This window comes from Oncorhynchus mykiss, chromosome 6, assembly GCF_013265735.2.
Source record: "Oncorhynchus mykiss isolate Arlee chromosome 6, USDA_OmykA_1.1, whole genome shotgun sequence".
Classification (NCBI taxonomy): domain Eukaryota; kingdom Metazoa; phylum Chordata; class Actinopteri; order Salmoniformes; family Salmonidae; genus Oncorhynchus; species Oncorhynchus mykiss.
The window spans coordinates 21523741-21537839 of NC_048570.1; the positions used below are offsets into that span (position 1 = coordinate 21523741).

General features: G+C 41.9%; 1 protein-coding gene across 1 annotated transcript in view; it reads right to left on the reverse strand.

Annotated features, from left to right (window-relative positions):
- Window positions 1-14099, reverse strand: part of cacna1ba (calcium channel, voltage-dependent, N type, alpha 1B subunit, a) — a 189838-nt gene that overhangs the window by 24437 nt on the left and 151302 nt on the right. The window contains exons 46-49 of the mRNA XM_036979605.1: window positions 13115-13153; window positions 12022-12226; window positions 10776-10996; window positions 6055-10204 (exon numbers count right to left, since the gene is read on the reverse strand). Coding sequence (XP_036835500.1) covers window positions 9632-10204; window positions 10776-10996; window positions 12022-12226; window positions 13115-13153 — 1038 coding nt within the window. The 3' untranslated portion in view covers window positions 6055-9631. The remainder of the gene's footprint in view (window positions 1-6054; window positions 10205-10775; window positions 10997-12021; window positions 12227-13114; window positions 13154-14099) is intronic.

A 14099-nucleotide genomic window follows, 5' to 3' on the forward strand; every position in this document is an offset into this window, starting at 1 on the left:
AAATGAATCCCAAACGTTACCAATAAACTTCTCCAAACAAGTCAAACAACGTTTATAATCAAACATCAGGTATCCTAATACGTAAATAAATGATACAATTTAAGACGGAGAATCGTTATTGTCTTTACCGGAGATAGACAACAAAGAACGCACTCTCATCCACGCGCATGAAAACACTACAGCCAAAATGGGAGCCACTTAGAAAAACTACAAATTCTAGCTCATTTTTCCAAAAATAAGCGTGAAACTCTTTCTAAAGACTGTTGACATCAAGTGGAAGCCCTAGGAACTGCAATATAGGAGGATTTCGCCTCATAATAAACATGACAGCCATTGGAAACAGTGGTAGGCTGAAACTTTTTTGGGTGGTTTGTCCTCTGGGTTTTGCCTGCCATATCAGTTCTGTTATACTCACATATATTATTTTAACAGTTTTAGAAACTTTAGATTGCTTTCTATCCAAAGTATATGCATATCCTAGCTTCTGGGCCTGAGTAACAGGCAGTTTACTTTGGGCATGCTTTTCATCCGGGAGTCAAAATACTGCCCCCTAGCTCAAAGAGGTTAAAAAAGTCATTTTTCCCTTTATTCAGATTAAAACCTCTTTCAGTTATTTGAAAATTAAATAATCTCCAAAATATTGCTATTTTTAAAACAAGCTATAGAATTTGGTTGCAATTTCAGTTTAATCCACCAGAAAAGACACATATTAAACAAATATTATGGTTAAACTCAAATTTACTAATTGATTAAACAAAACAATATAATCTTTGTAAATTATGTCATAAATAGCTGGCTGGTGGTGTTATGTCACACATGCAGCTAACAAACATACAGTATATGGAAATGTCTGCTCTACTTAAAATTACAACCAACTAATTGAAGCATTACTGCACAAATGGAAGAGGGAAGTGAAAGGGGGAGAAAGTAAGGGAGGAGACAGCAGGCGCGGTACAAGTCAATATTAGCAAGGTGTTATTAATGTTTTGTACACTCAGTGTATATTATCCATGTCCTCGTTCAGCCACGACTGTAAGAGACATAGTATATAGGGCCTCCCGGGTGGCGCAGTGGTTAAGGGCGCTGTACTGTGCCATCATGGGCACCAGCTGTGTCATCAGAGACTCTGGGTTCGCGCCCAGGCTCTGTCGTAACTGGCCGTGACCAGGAGGTCCGCACAATTGGCCTAGCGTCGTCCGGGTTAGGGAAGGCTTGACCGGTAGGGATGTCCTTGTCTCATCGCGCACCAGCGACTCCTGTGGCGGGCCGGGCACAGTGCGCGCTAACCAAGGTTGCCAGGTGCACGGTGTTTCCTCCGACACATTGGTGCGGCTGGCTTCCGGGTTGGATGCGCGCTGTGTTAAGAAGCAGTGTGGCTTGGTTTGGTTGTGTATCGGAGGACGTGACTTTCAACCTTCGTCTCTCCCGAGCCCGTACGGGAGTTGTAGCGATGAGACAAGATAGTAGCTACTACAACAATTGGATACCACGAAATTGGGGAGAAAAAGGGGTAAAAACAAAAAAGAAACAAATATTGTTGATTTTTCGGGTCTTGTTGATAGTCTCGAACAAGTTTGTTCACATTTGTGCACATTTGCCAATAGAGTGTGCAGTCACTGGAGAACAAACTTGTTCGAGACTATCAACAAGACCCGAAAGACCCGAAAAATCAACAAGACAATATTCTATGTTTCTTTTTTATTTTTACCCCTTTTTCTCCCCAATTTCGTGGCATTGCTACAACTGCCGTACGGGCTCGGGAGAGACGAAGGTTGAAAGTTTCATCAGGATGTTCATCCAAATCAAGGTTTGTAAATGCTGTTCTGATGTCCAGAAGCTGGTTACGGTTATAGGAAATGATAGCAGAGACATTATGTACCAAACAAAGTTGAGATCAGTGTTAAAAAAAAACACAGAATTGGTCAAGAGGAGCCCGTAACATGGCTACTACCCACCGCAGAGCCATTGTGTGTAAGCGTAAATAAGAACTTGGAATGCTTTTCCAGTGTTCATTTTCTAAATTGTAATTACTTTGCTACTATGGCCTATTTATTGCCTTATGTCCTTACTCCATTTGAACACACTGTATATAGATTTTTCTATTGTTATTGACTGTACTTTTGTTTATCCCATGTGTAACTCTGTGTTGTTGTTTTTTGTCGCACTGCTTTGCTTTATCTTGGCCAGGTCGCAGTTGTAAATGAGAACTTGTTATCAACTGGTTAAATAAAGGTGAAATAAAACATTTAAAAAAACATAAGCAAGGTTAATTAATCTAAACACTGCCTTGAGTTCCTGACCCATGATTAAAATTCACACAGATGACAGTGAGCATGTATTCATTCTAAGCCACAGCATGACAAAGTTTGTAGATTTCTGCCAACAGCAGAACTGCAATTATCCTGCCTACTTAAAATTCTTTAGCAATCACCTCACCAAATGGGCCACCTAAGCAGACAGGCATGATGATAACTCACAAGAAATGACATTGGGACAGCTGGATGGCTAAAGCCAAATACTGTAAAGTTTTAGCTGCAACTCCCAATACAGTACTTAACCACACATAACAATGTCATAATTCAACATGGCCTTCTAAAATTGTGAGGACATGTCTGACATTTCAGAGGGTTTTTAGCCACCACTGTTGGTTTCCAAACTGAGCAACCTGAAAAATTAATTATTTTGTCCAGCATGTCTAACGCAGGTTGGCGTTTATTGTCATGAATCTTGCTTGCCCTAGAGGCAGAACTGAGTGATTTATTCTAAATGCGCCAGCTGCAAAGTCAAGACTGTCTATATCGTAAGTCATGAAAAAAAAAGCACTTAAAAAAAGTGTGGTTAAGGTTAGGGTTAAGGCTAGGGTTAGGTTTCAAATCTGATTGTATGACTTTGTGGCTGTGCCAGTTAGTTATCACTCCGTAGAGCTGCCTACAAGGCAAGATTCATAACAATAAATACCAACCTGCATGTCTAGCATGGATAGCCCTCCCAAATGTATTATATAATTATTTTGACTCAATCTGACAATCGCTCAGAAAATAATGTTTTCGTGTTTCCCCTGAATGTCAAGTTTCTAAAATATTCTCAGATAGTTCCACCAGGTGCCCCTGGCCTGGCCTATGTAATGCTGCCCAGACACACAATCAGCAGGGAGATGTTATTCTCACCCTGGACACATAGTTATGGTTATCAAACCAGGATAACATTAATTACTGTCTGTATGTCTGGCATTCAGGCCTCAGTAGTCTGGCTTTGGAGTGGTGCCCCTCAGACCCAGACAGCACAGGCACTTTGATCTGCACTCAATGACACGATATAGGAACAGAGAGCAAACAGATCCCGTTCCTGTCCAAGCCAGTTAATTATACAATTAAAACATGACATTACATACCATAATTTACATGGTTAATCATTGGAATTACTTTGTTCCAATGTCACATAGCAAAGCTTTAATAACAGATAGGTTAGAAAAACATATTTATGGAGCTGTTACCTCATGGATATTGAATTTTTTTTGCACAATAATTATCACTAAAATGTGAATAAATAAATCTCAGTAAGGTTATGGTCGATATTCTGCAATATAGCTTCATTTAGAGATACTGGAACCAGTATCTTTGCATAGGCTAATTGAAAGTCTATTCACAGAAAAAACTGCTCAAGCAACAGTGTGCTAAGTGGGCTTGGGTTCTGCAATCCAACCTAACCCAAGGGACCCTCTTGTAACAATGTGGGCAGCCGCCCCTTGCTCTATTCAATGAACCAATATGGTCGCCAAGAGGCAGAACCAGACTTCATGAAGGAGCTTTAAACAAACCAACTCAACTGGAAACACCCCACATAAATGACTGAGCAGAACGAGACACTTCAGGTCTTTCCCATTGGTGACCAACATCACTATGGGATTATGTACAGGTCATAGTAGATGGGAAGGGGTTCTTTGAATGACACATAATTATTCCCTTCCTCCCTCATTCTCATACAGTCCAGTCTATAACTGGCTCTCCCAGGCCAGACCAATTAATTCTGACCCTGAGCCTGTGGGCCTGTTCACTCGCAGAGCTGCACTGGGAGCAGCTGGATGAAATGTGGCTCATGAGATCTTATGGTAACACAAGCACTATTAGAAAACATTATAAGCATATTTCCCCTTCACATATGGACAGTGTTGTATAAGAGCAGATATTATGGAATGTTGGAATGAGGTGGTGACATTCTATGGGAAATTATGGTAATTACTTAACTCTGTGTTTATTGTCTGAGGTTACTATGCATATTCTTTAGCCTATATGAACCAAATTCTATACTTATTGATTTTCACAGGTACAGCAGATAATTAAGTGATAGCCGGTGTTTGGAGGATATATTTGCATGGATGTGGCAAACCGTGCCAATATACTGTATCTTCCAAACAACGGCTTTGAGGGCATTATCACTTTTAAACAGTGTTACCAACCTATTCAAATTATAATTGACATATTTTCATAAAAAACGTAATTATTTTGATGAATTTATTCATACTATTTCATCCTTTCACGAGATATAATCCCAACACAAATCTAAGGTTGCTACCCAAGCTGGCTGGTTGTTTGTTCTGTCGGTTTGGTTGCCAGAGACGTGACCCAGTTGTTAAGTCTTTTTGTCCTGTATCTATGGACGTTCATTCACTCTAAATGTTTCATTGCAATATTGGCTGGCAACGTTCTTAAACCTTGCTTGCTAGCTAGCCAACTACAGCTAACCTTTCAGGCATGTTAAACAGTGCAGCCAGAATAACAGAAAAGTAGCTCCATTTGTGTTTGTTTAAGCTGTTTTCTAGTGACATTTATTTGGATACATCCATAACAATGAGTTAATGATGCGTGATTTCGCCTAGCCAACAACACAGCTAACACAATCACTACAAACTGAAGCTGGAAAGACTGCAAACTATCTGCATTTTGTTTAACCTGTTTTCTATTGACATTTCTTTGTATATATCCATAGAAATTATGCCAGCTGATTCATGATTTCAACTGGCTGACAAAAGTTGTCTGCCTGTGTGTCTCATCCCAACATGTTCATTACTAAGGGACAGCTGGAGAACGAATTTCAATATGGTAACAATGTTGCAAATGTTGAAGAAACAGACAGCAAGGTTTATACAAATCTCCATGGTTGAAAACCAAATGCTAATCTAAAAGACATGGGAGACAATGTCTAGATGCTTTTATAGTGGAGATCAAGTTTATAAATTGCTTGGCTGGGCTGATGAGTCAGTGGATTGGGCAGTCTGATGGAATAGAGTAAATAGGCATTTCAACGTCATAGTTTTAGCCGGTGGTAACTTGTGGAACATACATTGTCTGGAATGCGTTTTTAACCAATCATCATCCAGGATTAGACCCACCCATTGTATAATTAAAAAATAAGGCCCGAGGGGTGTGGTATATGGCCAATATACCACAGATAAGGGCTGTTCATAGGCACAATGCAATCCAGTTTATAATGGAGGTTAAACAACTCAACCTGCCTGCCTAGTGGTGCCTACCCGAGCCTCTTTCCCTCAATGATAGAACAGGGAATGTTTGGAAAAGCATTGATTTTTTATTAGAACTAAGCAGAATTTCCAGAGTAAAACACATTATTCCCATCTTGCCTCAACATGATATAAACTATTATTACGCTATAACTGTAATACATGCTTGTTTGTGGTGACAATGTAGTTTACTAAAAACGATCAACAGCTGCTCCATGTGGTTGAGCATGGTATTACTGCATCGTGAATATCAACGTCTAAACAGACTGGGGTACAGTAATATTAGCAGTTGTATTATTAGCAGTTGTATATTAGCAGTAATATTAGCAGTTGAGTTAGAACAGTGCACGAAGTGTCTAAAATGTTTCATTCTATCATAGAAAATATTGCAAGAGAGATTAGTTTTTTCAGACACCTGTTGAGACAACACATTTGCCAATACCAAATTCATATGAACGTTTTAGAAGATGGAGAAATAACATCAAAATAGAACGATACAAAGTACGTGTGTGATACATTGATGTGCTCTGTCTTACCTTTCCCAAGATTCTCCGAGCCCATATCCTGTTCAAAATCATCAATAGCGGCTTCAAGAGAGTAAATAGCCACTAATAATATCATCAATTCTATCGGATATAACATAGCTCTTGTTCTGTTTAGATACACAACAGCAATGACAACAAAAGTAACAAAACATTATCATTAATTCAAATATCTTTGTGGAAAGACTCCTCTATATGTTAGGTTGTCAATATTACTTTACATCGAGAAAAAAACGGAGGTATGTTTGTTGGTAAAGTGCTGTCTTGTTTTAGGCAGGCTCGAGATAGTTGATGCTTCAACCGTTTCCCGCGACTCGAGCATCACCGGGATGTTGAACGTTGTGTATTTTGGGAAATGTCTCCGCCCACTGTGGGCTGTTGACCAATGACATTGCGCCGTTGACACCTACAGAAGATACACCTTCACCCATCCATCCTAAATCGATAAACATCAACTGGTCATTCATTGTCTGCTTATCCCATAAATAAAACATATTCCAGCTATTATACATATTGAAGCATGTTTGTTTCATATTATTTTTTTAATTCAAGGAACTTGGTTGCATACAAAATGTAAATGTAGAAACAACTTCAGAATTCTAAGTCTGGCCAATAAACATAATCAGGCAACAAACATCTCACTTTCAAGACCCAAATAATGTTCCAGCTCTGTTGCATGGCTGGAACTAACATTGTTCAATACTGTTTCTATATAAAGTTTTTTTTTTCCAACAAACCCCACAGTTTATATCAAAGATCAATAAAAATGAACAAGAAATGAACAGATGGCATCAAAAAGTACCAATATTTACATGCACATACATTGTCAGAACATGCAAACATTATTTTCTCCAGAAGCCACATGTGCACTGCAGTTGGTGTGCAGAACGAGAAATAGGAACAGTTCAATGTTTGGCAACCAACTGTTAGAGACTAGGGTGTGGATGTGTTTCTTATGAAATAAATAATACAGAGGCCACAGGGATGAAGGAAGAGACTGATTGTATATGTATGTTTTTGACCCACTATGGCAACATGTCAAGGGGTAATCAATGAATGTGTCTGTACAATAATGTGGAGAATTTGTTCCTGTCTTATACAAAATAAAACCATTACAGTTTATTCAATATTTCTGAACACCCTCCACTGAAGCGATCACCCCTCTCAGGTGACCTGACACGGAACAGATAGAAATAACCATAACATTGTTCACTTACTGTTTAAGACACAGGTTTACCTCTTGACATCATCAAAATGGGCAAATTGTATGCATGCAAATATATAGAAGTTGCCTTATTTCTAAATACTTCATGAATTTCCGCTTTACTCGTTGTGCCTAATGCATTTTTAAATACATTTTTATCATTTAAAAAAAACAACGTTTTATATAAAACATTTGGTCACAATCATGCTGAAGAATGAATCTGGAGATCTCAGCACATAAAGCTACAGAATGGATGAAGTATATGACCTTAGTGTCTTGTTGCATAGCCCTACTTTCCCTGTCATCAAAACCCTGCTTCTGGGAAATATGCAGTACAGAACCCAGACGAGTGTGTGGTCATGGCAACACCTGGTCCAACCTACAGTATCTCTGCTACTATCAATAATTGAGCAACACCTTCACTGGAGTAGAGCATCCTTTATGCAGCATACCTTGTTACATTCCACCCCCAATGTACTGTAGAATAGAAAATAGCAGAAACTTTTAGCTATCCAAGAATTAGATCATCCATCCCAGGGCAACATTTTCCATGATATTATATTACTATCCATGTATAATATCTGAAGCTTTTTTAGAGGCCGATGTGAATCATCAACATCAGCGGTTATCATGGGATGGGTAGATAGAAAGATAGAAGGTGTGAACCAGATTTATATTATAATCTGACAGCTGGGAAATCCTCTTCTTAAAAATGGAAGCTTAGATGGGGGGGCTAGATCTTAGTCACGTGGGTCCGAGCCAATGGGGAGACTTAAAACCTTACCACAGAGGGGTCTGAGCCAATTGAGAGACACAGAGGGACACTCTCTCATCAGGGATCTGTATTCATCTTTGCTTCTCAAGAACATCCATCCAAAAAGTTGACACTGTTTGTTTATCATCAGATTCCTTATGTTCTTTACTAAGTCTGCAGTTCTAACATTGAAACAGAAGGCAATACAGAGGTTGCAATGCTATCGCAGTTGAGTGTCCTCACAAGGAAAATAAATATACCCTACTACTATCTTCATAACTGTGGTCAACCAGGTTTATGATTTAAACATGCAGTTGTGTTACTCTGATAATGTCTTCCTAACTGGACTGATATGCTACTAATGCAATTAATGCATGTTTGTTCATGATATATGCTTTTGCACTAGCTTTCATTGTACCCCTCACATTGATTAAATATATTTACCAAAAAGACAATTAAACAAGAAAAATATCAGCAATCATAAGGTAATTAGTCATTTCCATTCAAATGTTATTTTTTTCTCAAATAAAAGTTAGCGTTTCTCAGATAAGGCTGGCTGTACATCTTGTTCTCCTGCAGAACTAGCCAATTGAATAAACTGCTTAAGTGTTGATGCTTTCCAAAAACGGTTGACTTTGCATCTTTACTACAGTATATCTAAAAAGGATAGGCACTTTGTATTAAACATTGGAAGCAGAGAGTATGTAAGAAACATTAGACCTGAAATTATGACAAACTGTAAGCAATTTACATAAACAAAGTGGTTTTTACATCATACAGAAAATGCAGACAGTGGAAAGATAACATCTACAATAGTTTTATATAAAACAAATAACATTGAATTTCCATTCCTAATTTCTCTCTAGTAGTGGTAGTGAAGTTTGAAGGTTAAACAGCAGCAAATCAACAATCATTGTCTGGAATGACAGCATCAATCCCTCTGCTCTATCAGGCTGTATCTTCTGACAGGAAAGGATTGGGCTACTATATAATGGATTGGGCTACTGTAAATCCCTTTATATTATCGAATGGTAAGAGTCCCAAAGCAAAGCAATAGCTGTTGAGGATATTTTCCTGTGTGTTTCTTAGGGAAGTTTCGATAAGTATTTCCTAATCATGTGTTATTACACTTGCTTAACAGTGTCTAGGTATTGTCATGGGACTTTCCATTTAGCCGATCACTCTGCTCATCGCAGAGACAGCAACGAGGGCTGCTGCTCACCCATCTCTACTCTGTGTACCTGTAGGAGGGTTTCTTATGCTACTATCTGGGTCAATATCAAGACTGAAAAATAATTACATTTGATAAAGAAGCAAAGCAAAAGAGCCCTCAATGAAAAATGCCATTGTCTTCAGTGCATAAGACACCTTACAGTTGGTCAGATCCAACTGAATTACCAACAATTCACCAAATCCACATCCACTTTCATATTCATCCAGGTCCTAAAAATGCTGCTGCTTTGTTCGCATTCAAATGAATTCCACCCCTCCATGATTTATTTCCCATAATTAGCTTATCATACAGCAACCGTGTAAACTAAAGCCTTCAAAAAAGATGATAAAACTCATCACGCTTCCTCAAAATGCATTAAAAACATCTGTTCAAAGCCATGCTAGCACCATTCATCCTCCTCTGCCTCATGATAGTACCTGGGTGGCCTGGCACCAGAGTCAGAGCCAAGGCTGGCGTTGCCATTACCACCAAAGGTAAAGTGGCATTCGTTGGGCACCACACGTCTCTTCTGGGGTGGTGGAGGCAGGTGGAGGGCCCCCGGCCTCATTTGAGGACGTGCAGTCCGAGGGGAGCGTGCTCTGGCAGCATAAGGGCTCATCAGCTCGTCCCGGAGGTTGTAGTACGGGCTACCCTGGCCCTGGGGGTCACTGTGACTATAGCCCAGGAAGGGCTCAGAGCTGATGCGGGTGATGGGGAAGGGGATGTGAGAGGTGCCACTATGCAGCAGGGCATTGTGCTCAGACAGCCCACGGCTCAGCCGGCCAGGACTCAGGGTGGGCAGGCCGCTGCCACACTGGGCAGACACAAAGTGCACAGGGGAGGAGTTTGCAGTCTTGAACGTCACCCCGGGGCGGGGGGTCAGGGGGGTCTGTGGGAGTTGCCTGCGTCCACGGCTAGGTGTAATAGCCCCTGAGGTCAACATCACTGGGCTGCCTTTAACCGAACCACTACCCTAGATGAAAATTGGACAAATCAATTTGAAACAATAAATAAATCAAAAAGATGAGACCACACAGGAGAGGAGGTGACAGGGGGACAGGGTCACCAGAACCAAGGGAAGAGGAGAGATGGTAAAGAAAGAGAGCATAGTGGGAAAGGACAGACAAAACAACCAGGAAGGACAGAGAGATGAAAGGACAAGACAGTCGTTGATGGGAAGGAAAAGATAGGAGAAGACAGACAAAATGGACAGAAAATGGTGAAGAAGAAGAAGAGTGGAAAGAGAATTGAAAGGCCATGAGTGGTTGCACTAAAGGGCAGAAAGAAGAGAAAGTTGAGTTTCAGTGGAGACAGAAACAGAGAGCAGACAGATCATCACTAAGAGAGTTGCACACAATATACATTGTGCTGTACTAAATCAGACAGACATAAACTTACGGATAATGTCTAGAGTGTGTATTATTCATTGCATACCCTGATTCCTTTCCATGCCCTGCCCATATCATACCATGCCCCACCCTGCCAGACCCATACTGTTTCCTGCACTGCCCATATCCTTTCCTACCCTGTCCATGCCCTCCCACCTGCTTGTTGATGTTGGGTTCCTGCACCTCGCTTGGGGAGGTGGCACAGCTGGTGGTGGCAGACTTGGTGGTGTGGCAGTGTTCCCTGCTGCTGTAGCGATCACAAGAGTAGTAGCGCTGCTTCTCCCCTGCCGTCGAGTGGTTCTTCCTCTCATGGGAGCGGCCGCGGTCCTGCACCCTGTCTCTAGGTGAGGGCTCTGCAGCCGGGTCTCCTGGTGCACCTTAGTGGAAATACAAACCAGGGTTAGTGTTAGGCCAGGGTTAAGATTGAACCGGGATGTTGACATGAAGCTAGAGTTAGCGTTAGGCCAGGGTTAAGATTGAACCAGGATGTTGACATGAAGCTAGAGTTAGGGTTGAAGTTATGGTTGAGACTAGGGTTAGGCTTGGATGTGGTCAAACCTAGCCTAATCCTAATCCTAGCATTACCCCAATCTTGGCATAATCCTAACTCCAACCCTAGCATATGTTCAATCCTGGCCTCAACCAAACCCAACCCTAAACCCCCTCCACCTCTGAATTCCCAATTCAACAGCTGATTGCACCCATTCTTTACCCTACTCTGAAACATAAGATTCTTAAACACGTACAAAGGACAGACTACTAGCAGGCTTTTTCTTCCCAAAAATGATCCTCTCCTCAGCATTGCCCTGCTGAGACAAGAGGTGCCCATAAATTAGCAGGTCATTGGGTAGCCTTTGGTCTGTCAGTCCCTTTTATCTGTGTAATAAAGATCAGCTGCAGAGCTCCACTGTAACACCCATTCCTGAACGATGCCTCCATTGAGCATAGTGCTGATCTCTATAACAGATGAATCCCAGCCAGCTGGGCTGTGGTCTGCTTCTCACACTCTGACTGGATGGAAGGCAGTGAGGCAGTGAGGCAGCGAGGCAGAGAGGCAGTGAGGATGTGAGAAAGAGAGGCAGTGAGGAAGAGAGGCAGCAAGGCAGTGAGCAAGAGAGGCAGCAAGGCAGTGAGGAAGAGAGGCAGCGAGGCAGTGAGGAAGAGAGGCAGTAAGTAAGAGAGACAGTGAGGAAGAGAGAAAAAGAGACAGTAAGGCAGTGAGGAAGAGAGGCAGAGAGGGCTATACATTCTAGTAACACTGGGGGAACAGTGAACTTTATGGTTAAATACTCACATTTTGTAATCAGGGTATTGGCATCACTCGTATAACATACAACACAAAGAGACCCCTAATTGCACATTAAAAACATGATGTGTTTATAGCGTGTGTCTGTGCACTAACCAATGGTGCTTGGCGTCCTGTCCAGTGACCGCTGCTTCTTGTCCCTCTCTCGGTGGTGGTGGCAGCGGTGGTGGTGGTGGTGATGGTGAGGCCTTTCTTGGGTGCTGGGCCTCTCCAGGGTGTATTCATGCAGGTTCACCTCCTGGGGGCGCTGGGGGGCGTGGGTGGACGCAGAGCGTTTCACTGGGCTGCAGTCAGGAACAGGCTGTGTGGGACCAATAGGAATAGGTGGGGATCACTGACTTGTCCATGAGGATAGGGATCACTGACTACTCCATGAGGAATAGGGATCACTGACTAGTCCATGAGGAATAAGGATCACTGACTAGTCCATGAGGAATAGGGATTAAAATGAGCCCGTCCACCTATAGCTCGTCCCACCAGCCTACGCTGGTGTATTCTACAGCTCTCTGACTCCATTGTGAAACACCATTTCCACCTAGTGGAGATACATCTGTCCTGCAGAGCCTTGCTGCAAAAGATAATACATTTTCACTGTCCTCAAAAACATAGCAGCCTACCTAGATTGTTGTTGGTAAAATCATAGACACGACTACCAATTTCCCTAAGTCTTAGATGCCTGCTTGAGGAAAAGAGCATTAAAGAGGAAACTAAGGCAGTTTCCACCTGTAGCAGCATACCATTCTCTCTCCAAAACAGCTCCCTCAGATCACTAGTTTACTACTGACAAACTCCATGGGCTTGGTATCTAAGAGCAGGTTGGCATCAGCAGCTGTGTTTTAATGAGTGTTGTACAGTCCCCACAGAATGATCAAAGGAACAGTCTCCTCGACGAGGCACTGTACCTGGCTAGACCTTTGATTTACAGTTTTACAGTGAGCTTAACTCTCATCCTAAAATCACACAGTATAGCCCCCACATTGTATATGATAGAACACACATGTATACTGTCATACTGTATACTGACATACTGTACAATCATATGCTTGCAGAACCTACCATTTTACACACCTGTGCGGCCAGTTAATACTAAATAGAATCTAGTTTAACACATACTAGTACTTTGGGATCAACAAACAAAGTAGAGGAGGTGTAGAGGAGATGATGAGGGAGAGGAGACAGGGCTACGTACTGCCAGCAGGGTCCCCGGGGAGTGGCGCGACTTGCTCCTCTGTCACACAGCACAGGTGGAGGAGGAGGAGGAGGAAGAGGAGAGGTCCATGGGAAAGCATCAGGCCAGAGAGACCGGAGACAATAGGAGGGTAGACGGAGAGAGGTGACATTGAACAGTTAGGAGAAGAATAAAGGAGAAGCAGCAGGAAAATGACATGCTTATTAAAAATAAATGATCCTCTTGTAAATATGACATCGTTACGTTTAAATGGCCACTGAGGGAATTTGGCTTTCAGTATGCTCTTTTTAAAGGAAGGTGATATCTCATTGTGTTTCAGCACCTGGCAATAAGACAGAATTACCCATTCCAAGCAGACAGAACTCCCCCATGTCTTTAGATACTCAATAACCCCTTGACCATTAATAGTAAGATATCCTAGAAAACACATCTGGCTCTTTAGCTTTTGTTGTTGTGAGCCAAGCTACTGACCTGGCAGAGAGCCAGGTGGGGCAAGTCTATCGGCCAGAGCTGCCTCTAGGGAATCAAAAGGTTTTCATACATATTAAAAGGTGCTGAAACCACTAAATCAACAAGTACAGCCTCTTATCATCCAGCACTCCAGTTTAAAAGGATTTGGGCTTAGCTTCTCACTGGGCTTCTTTGAAAATGAAACAAGGGGCATTTTCCCTCTTCGAGAGGCTTCATGTGAGGGTTCATGTCTGCCCTGGGTGTCACATGTCACTAGTGCACAAAGAGGATGTTGAGGAGGTGGAGGCATGCTGGGAGATTTACGGCCCTGATCGTGCTGGCATCGCCAGGGAGAGGGAAATGAGGCATTACCCCAAAAAGGAAGGGAAAAAATGTAATTAAGCGATGGAAAACCAACCCGGAGACAGAGGTAAATCCATCATCTGTTTAGGGTAGAGTTCAGGGTACATGCCTCCACATTTCACTCTAACAATAGCAAGCCATCTCAGAAAGGCCATCTCTAAATGTATTGTTG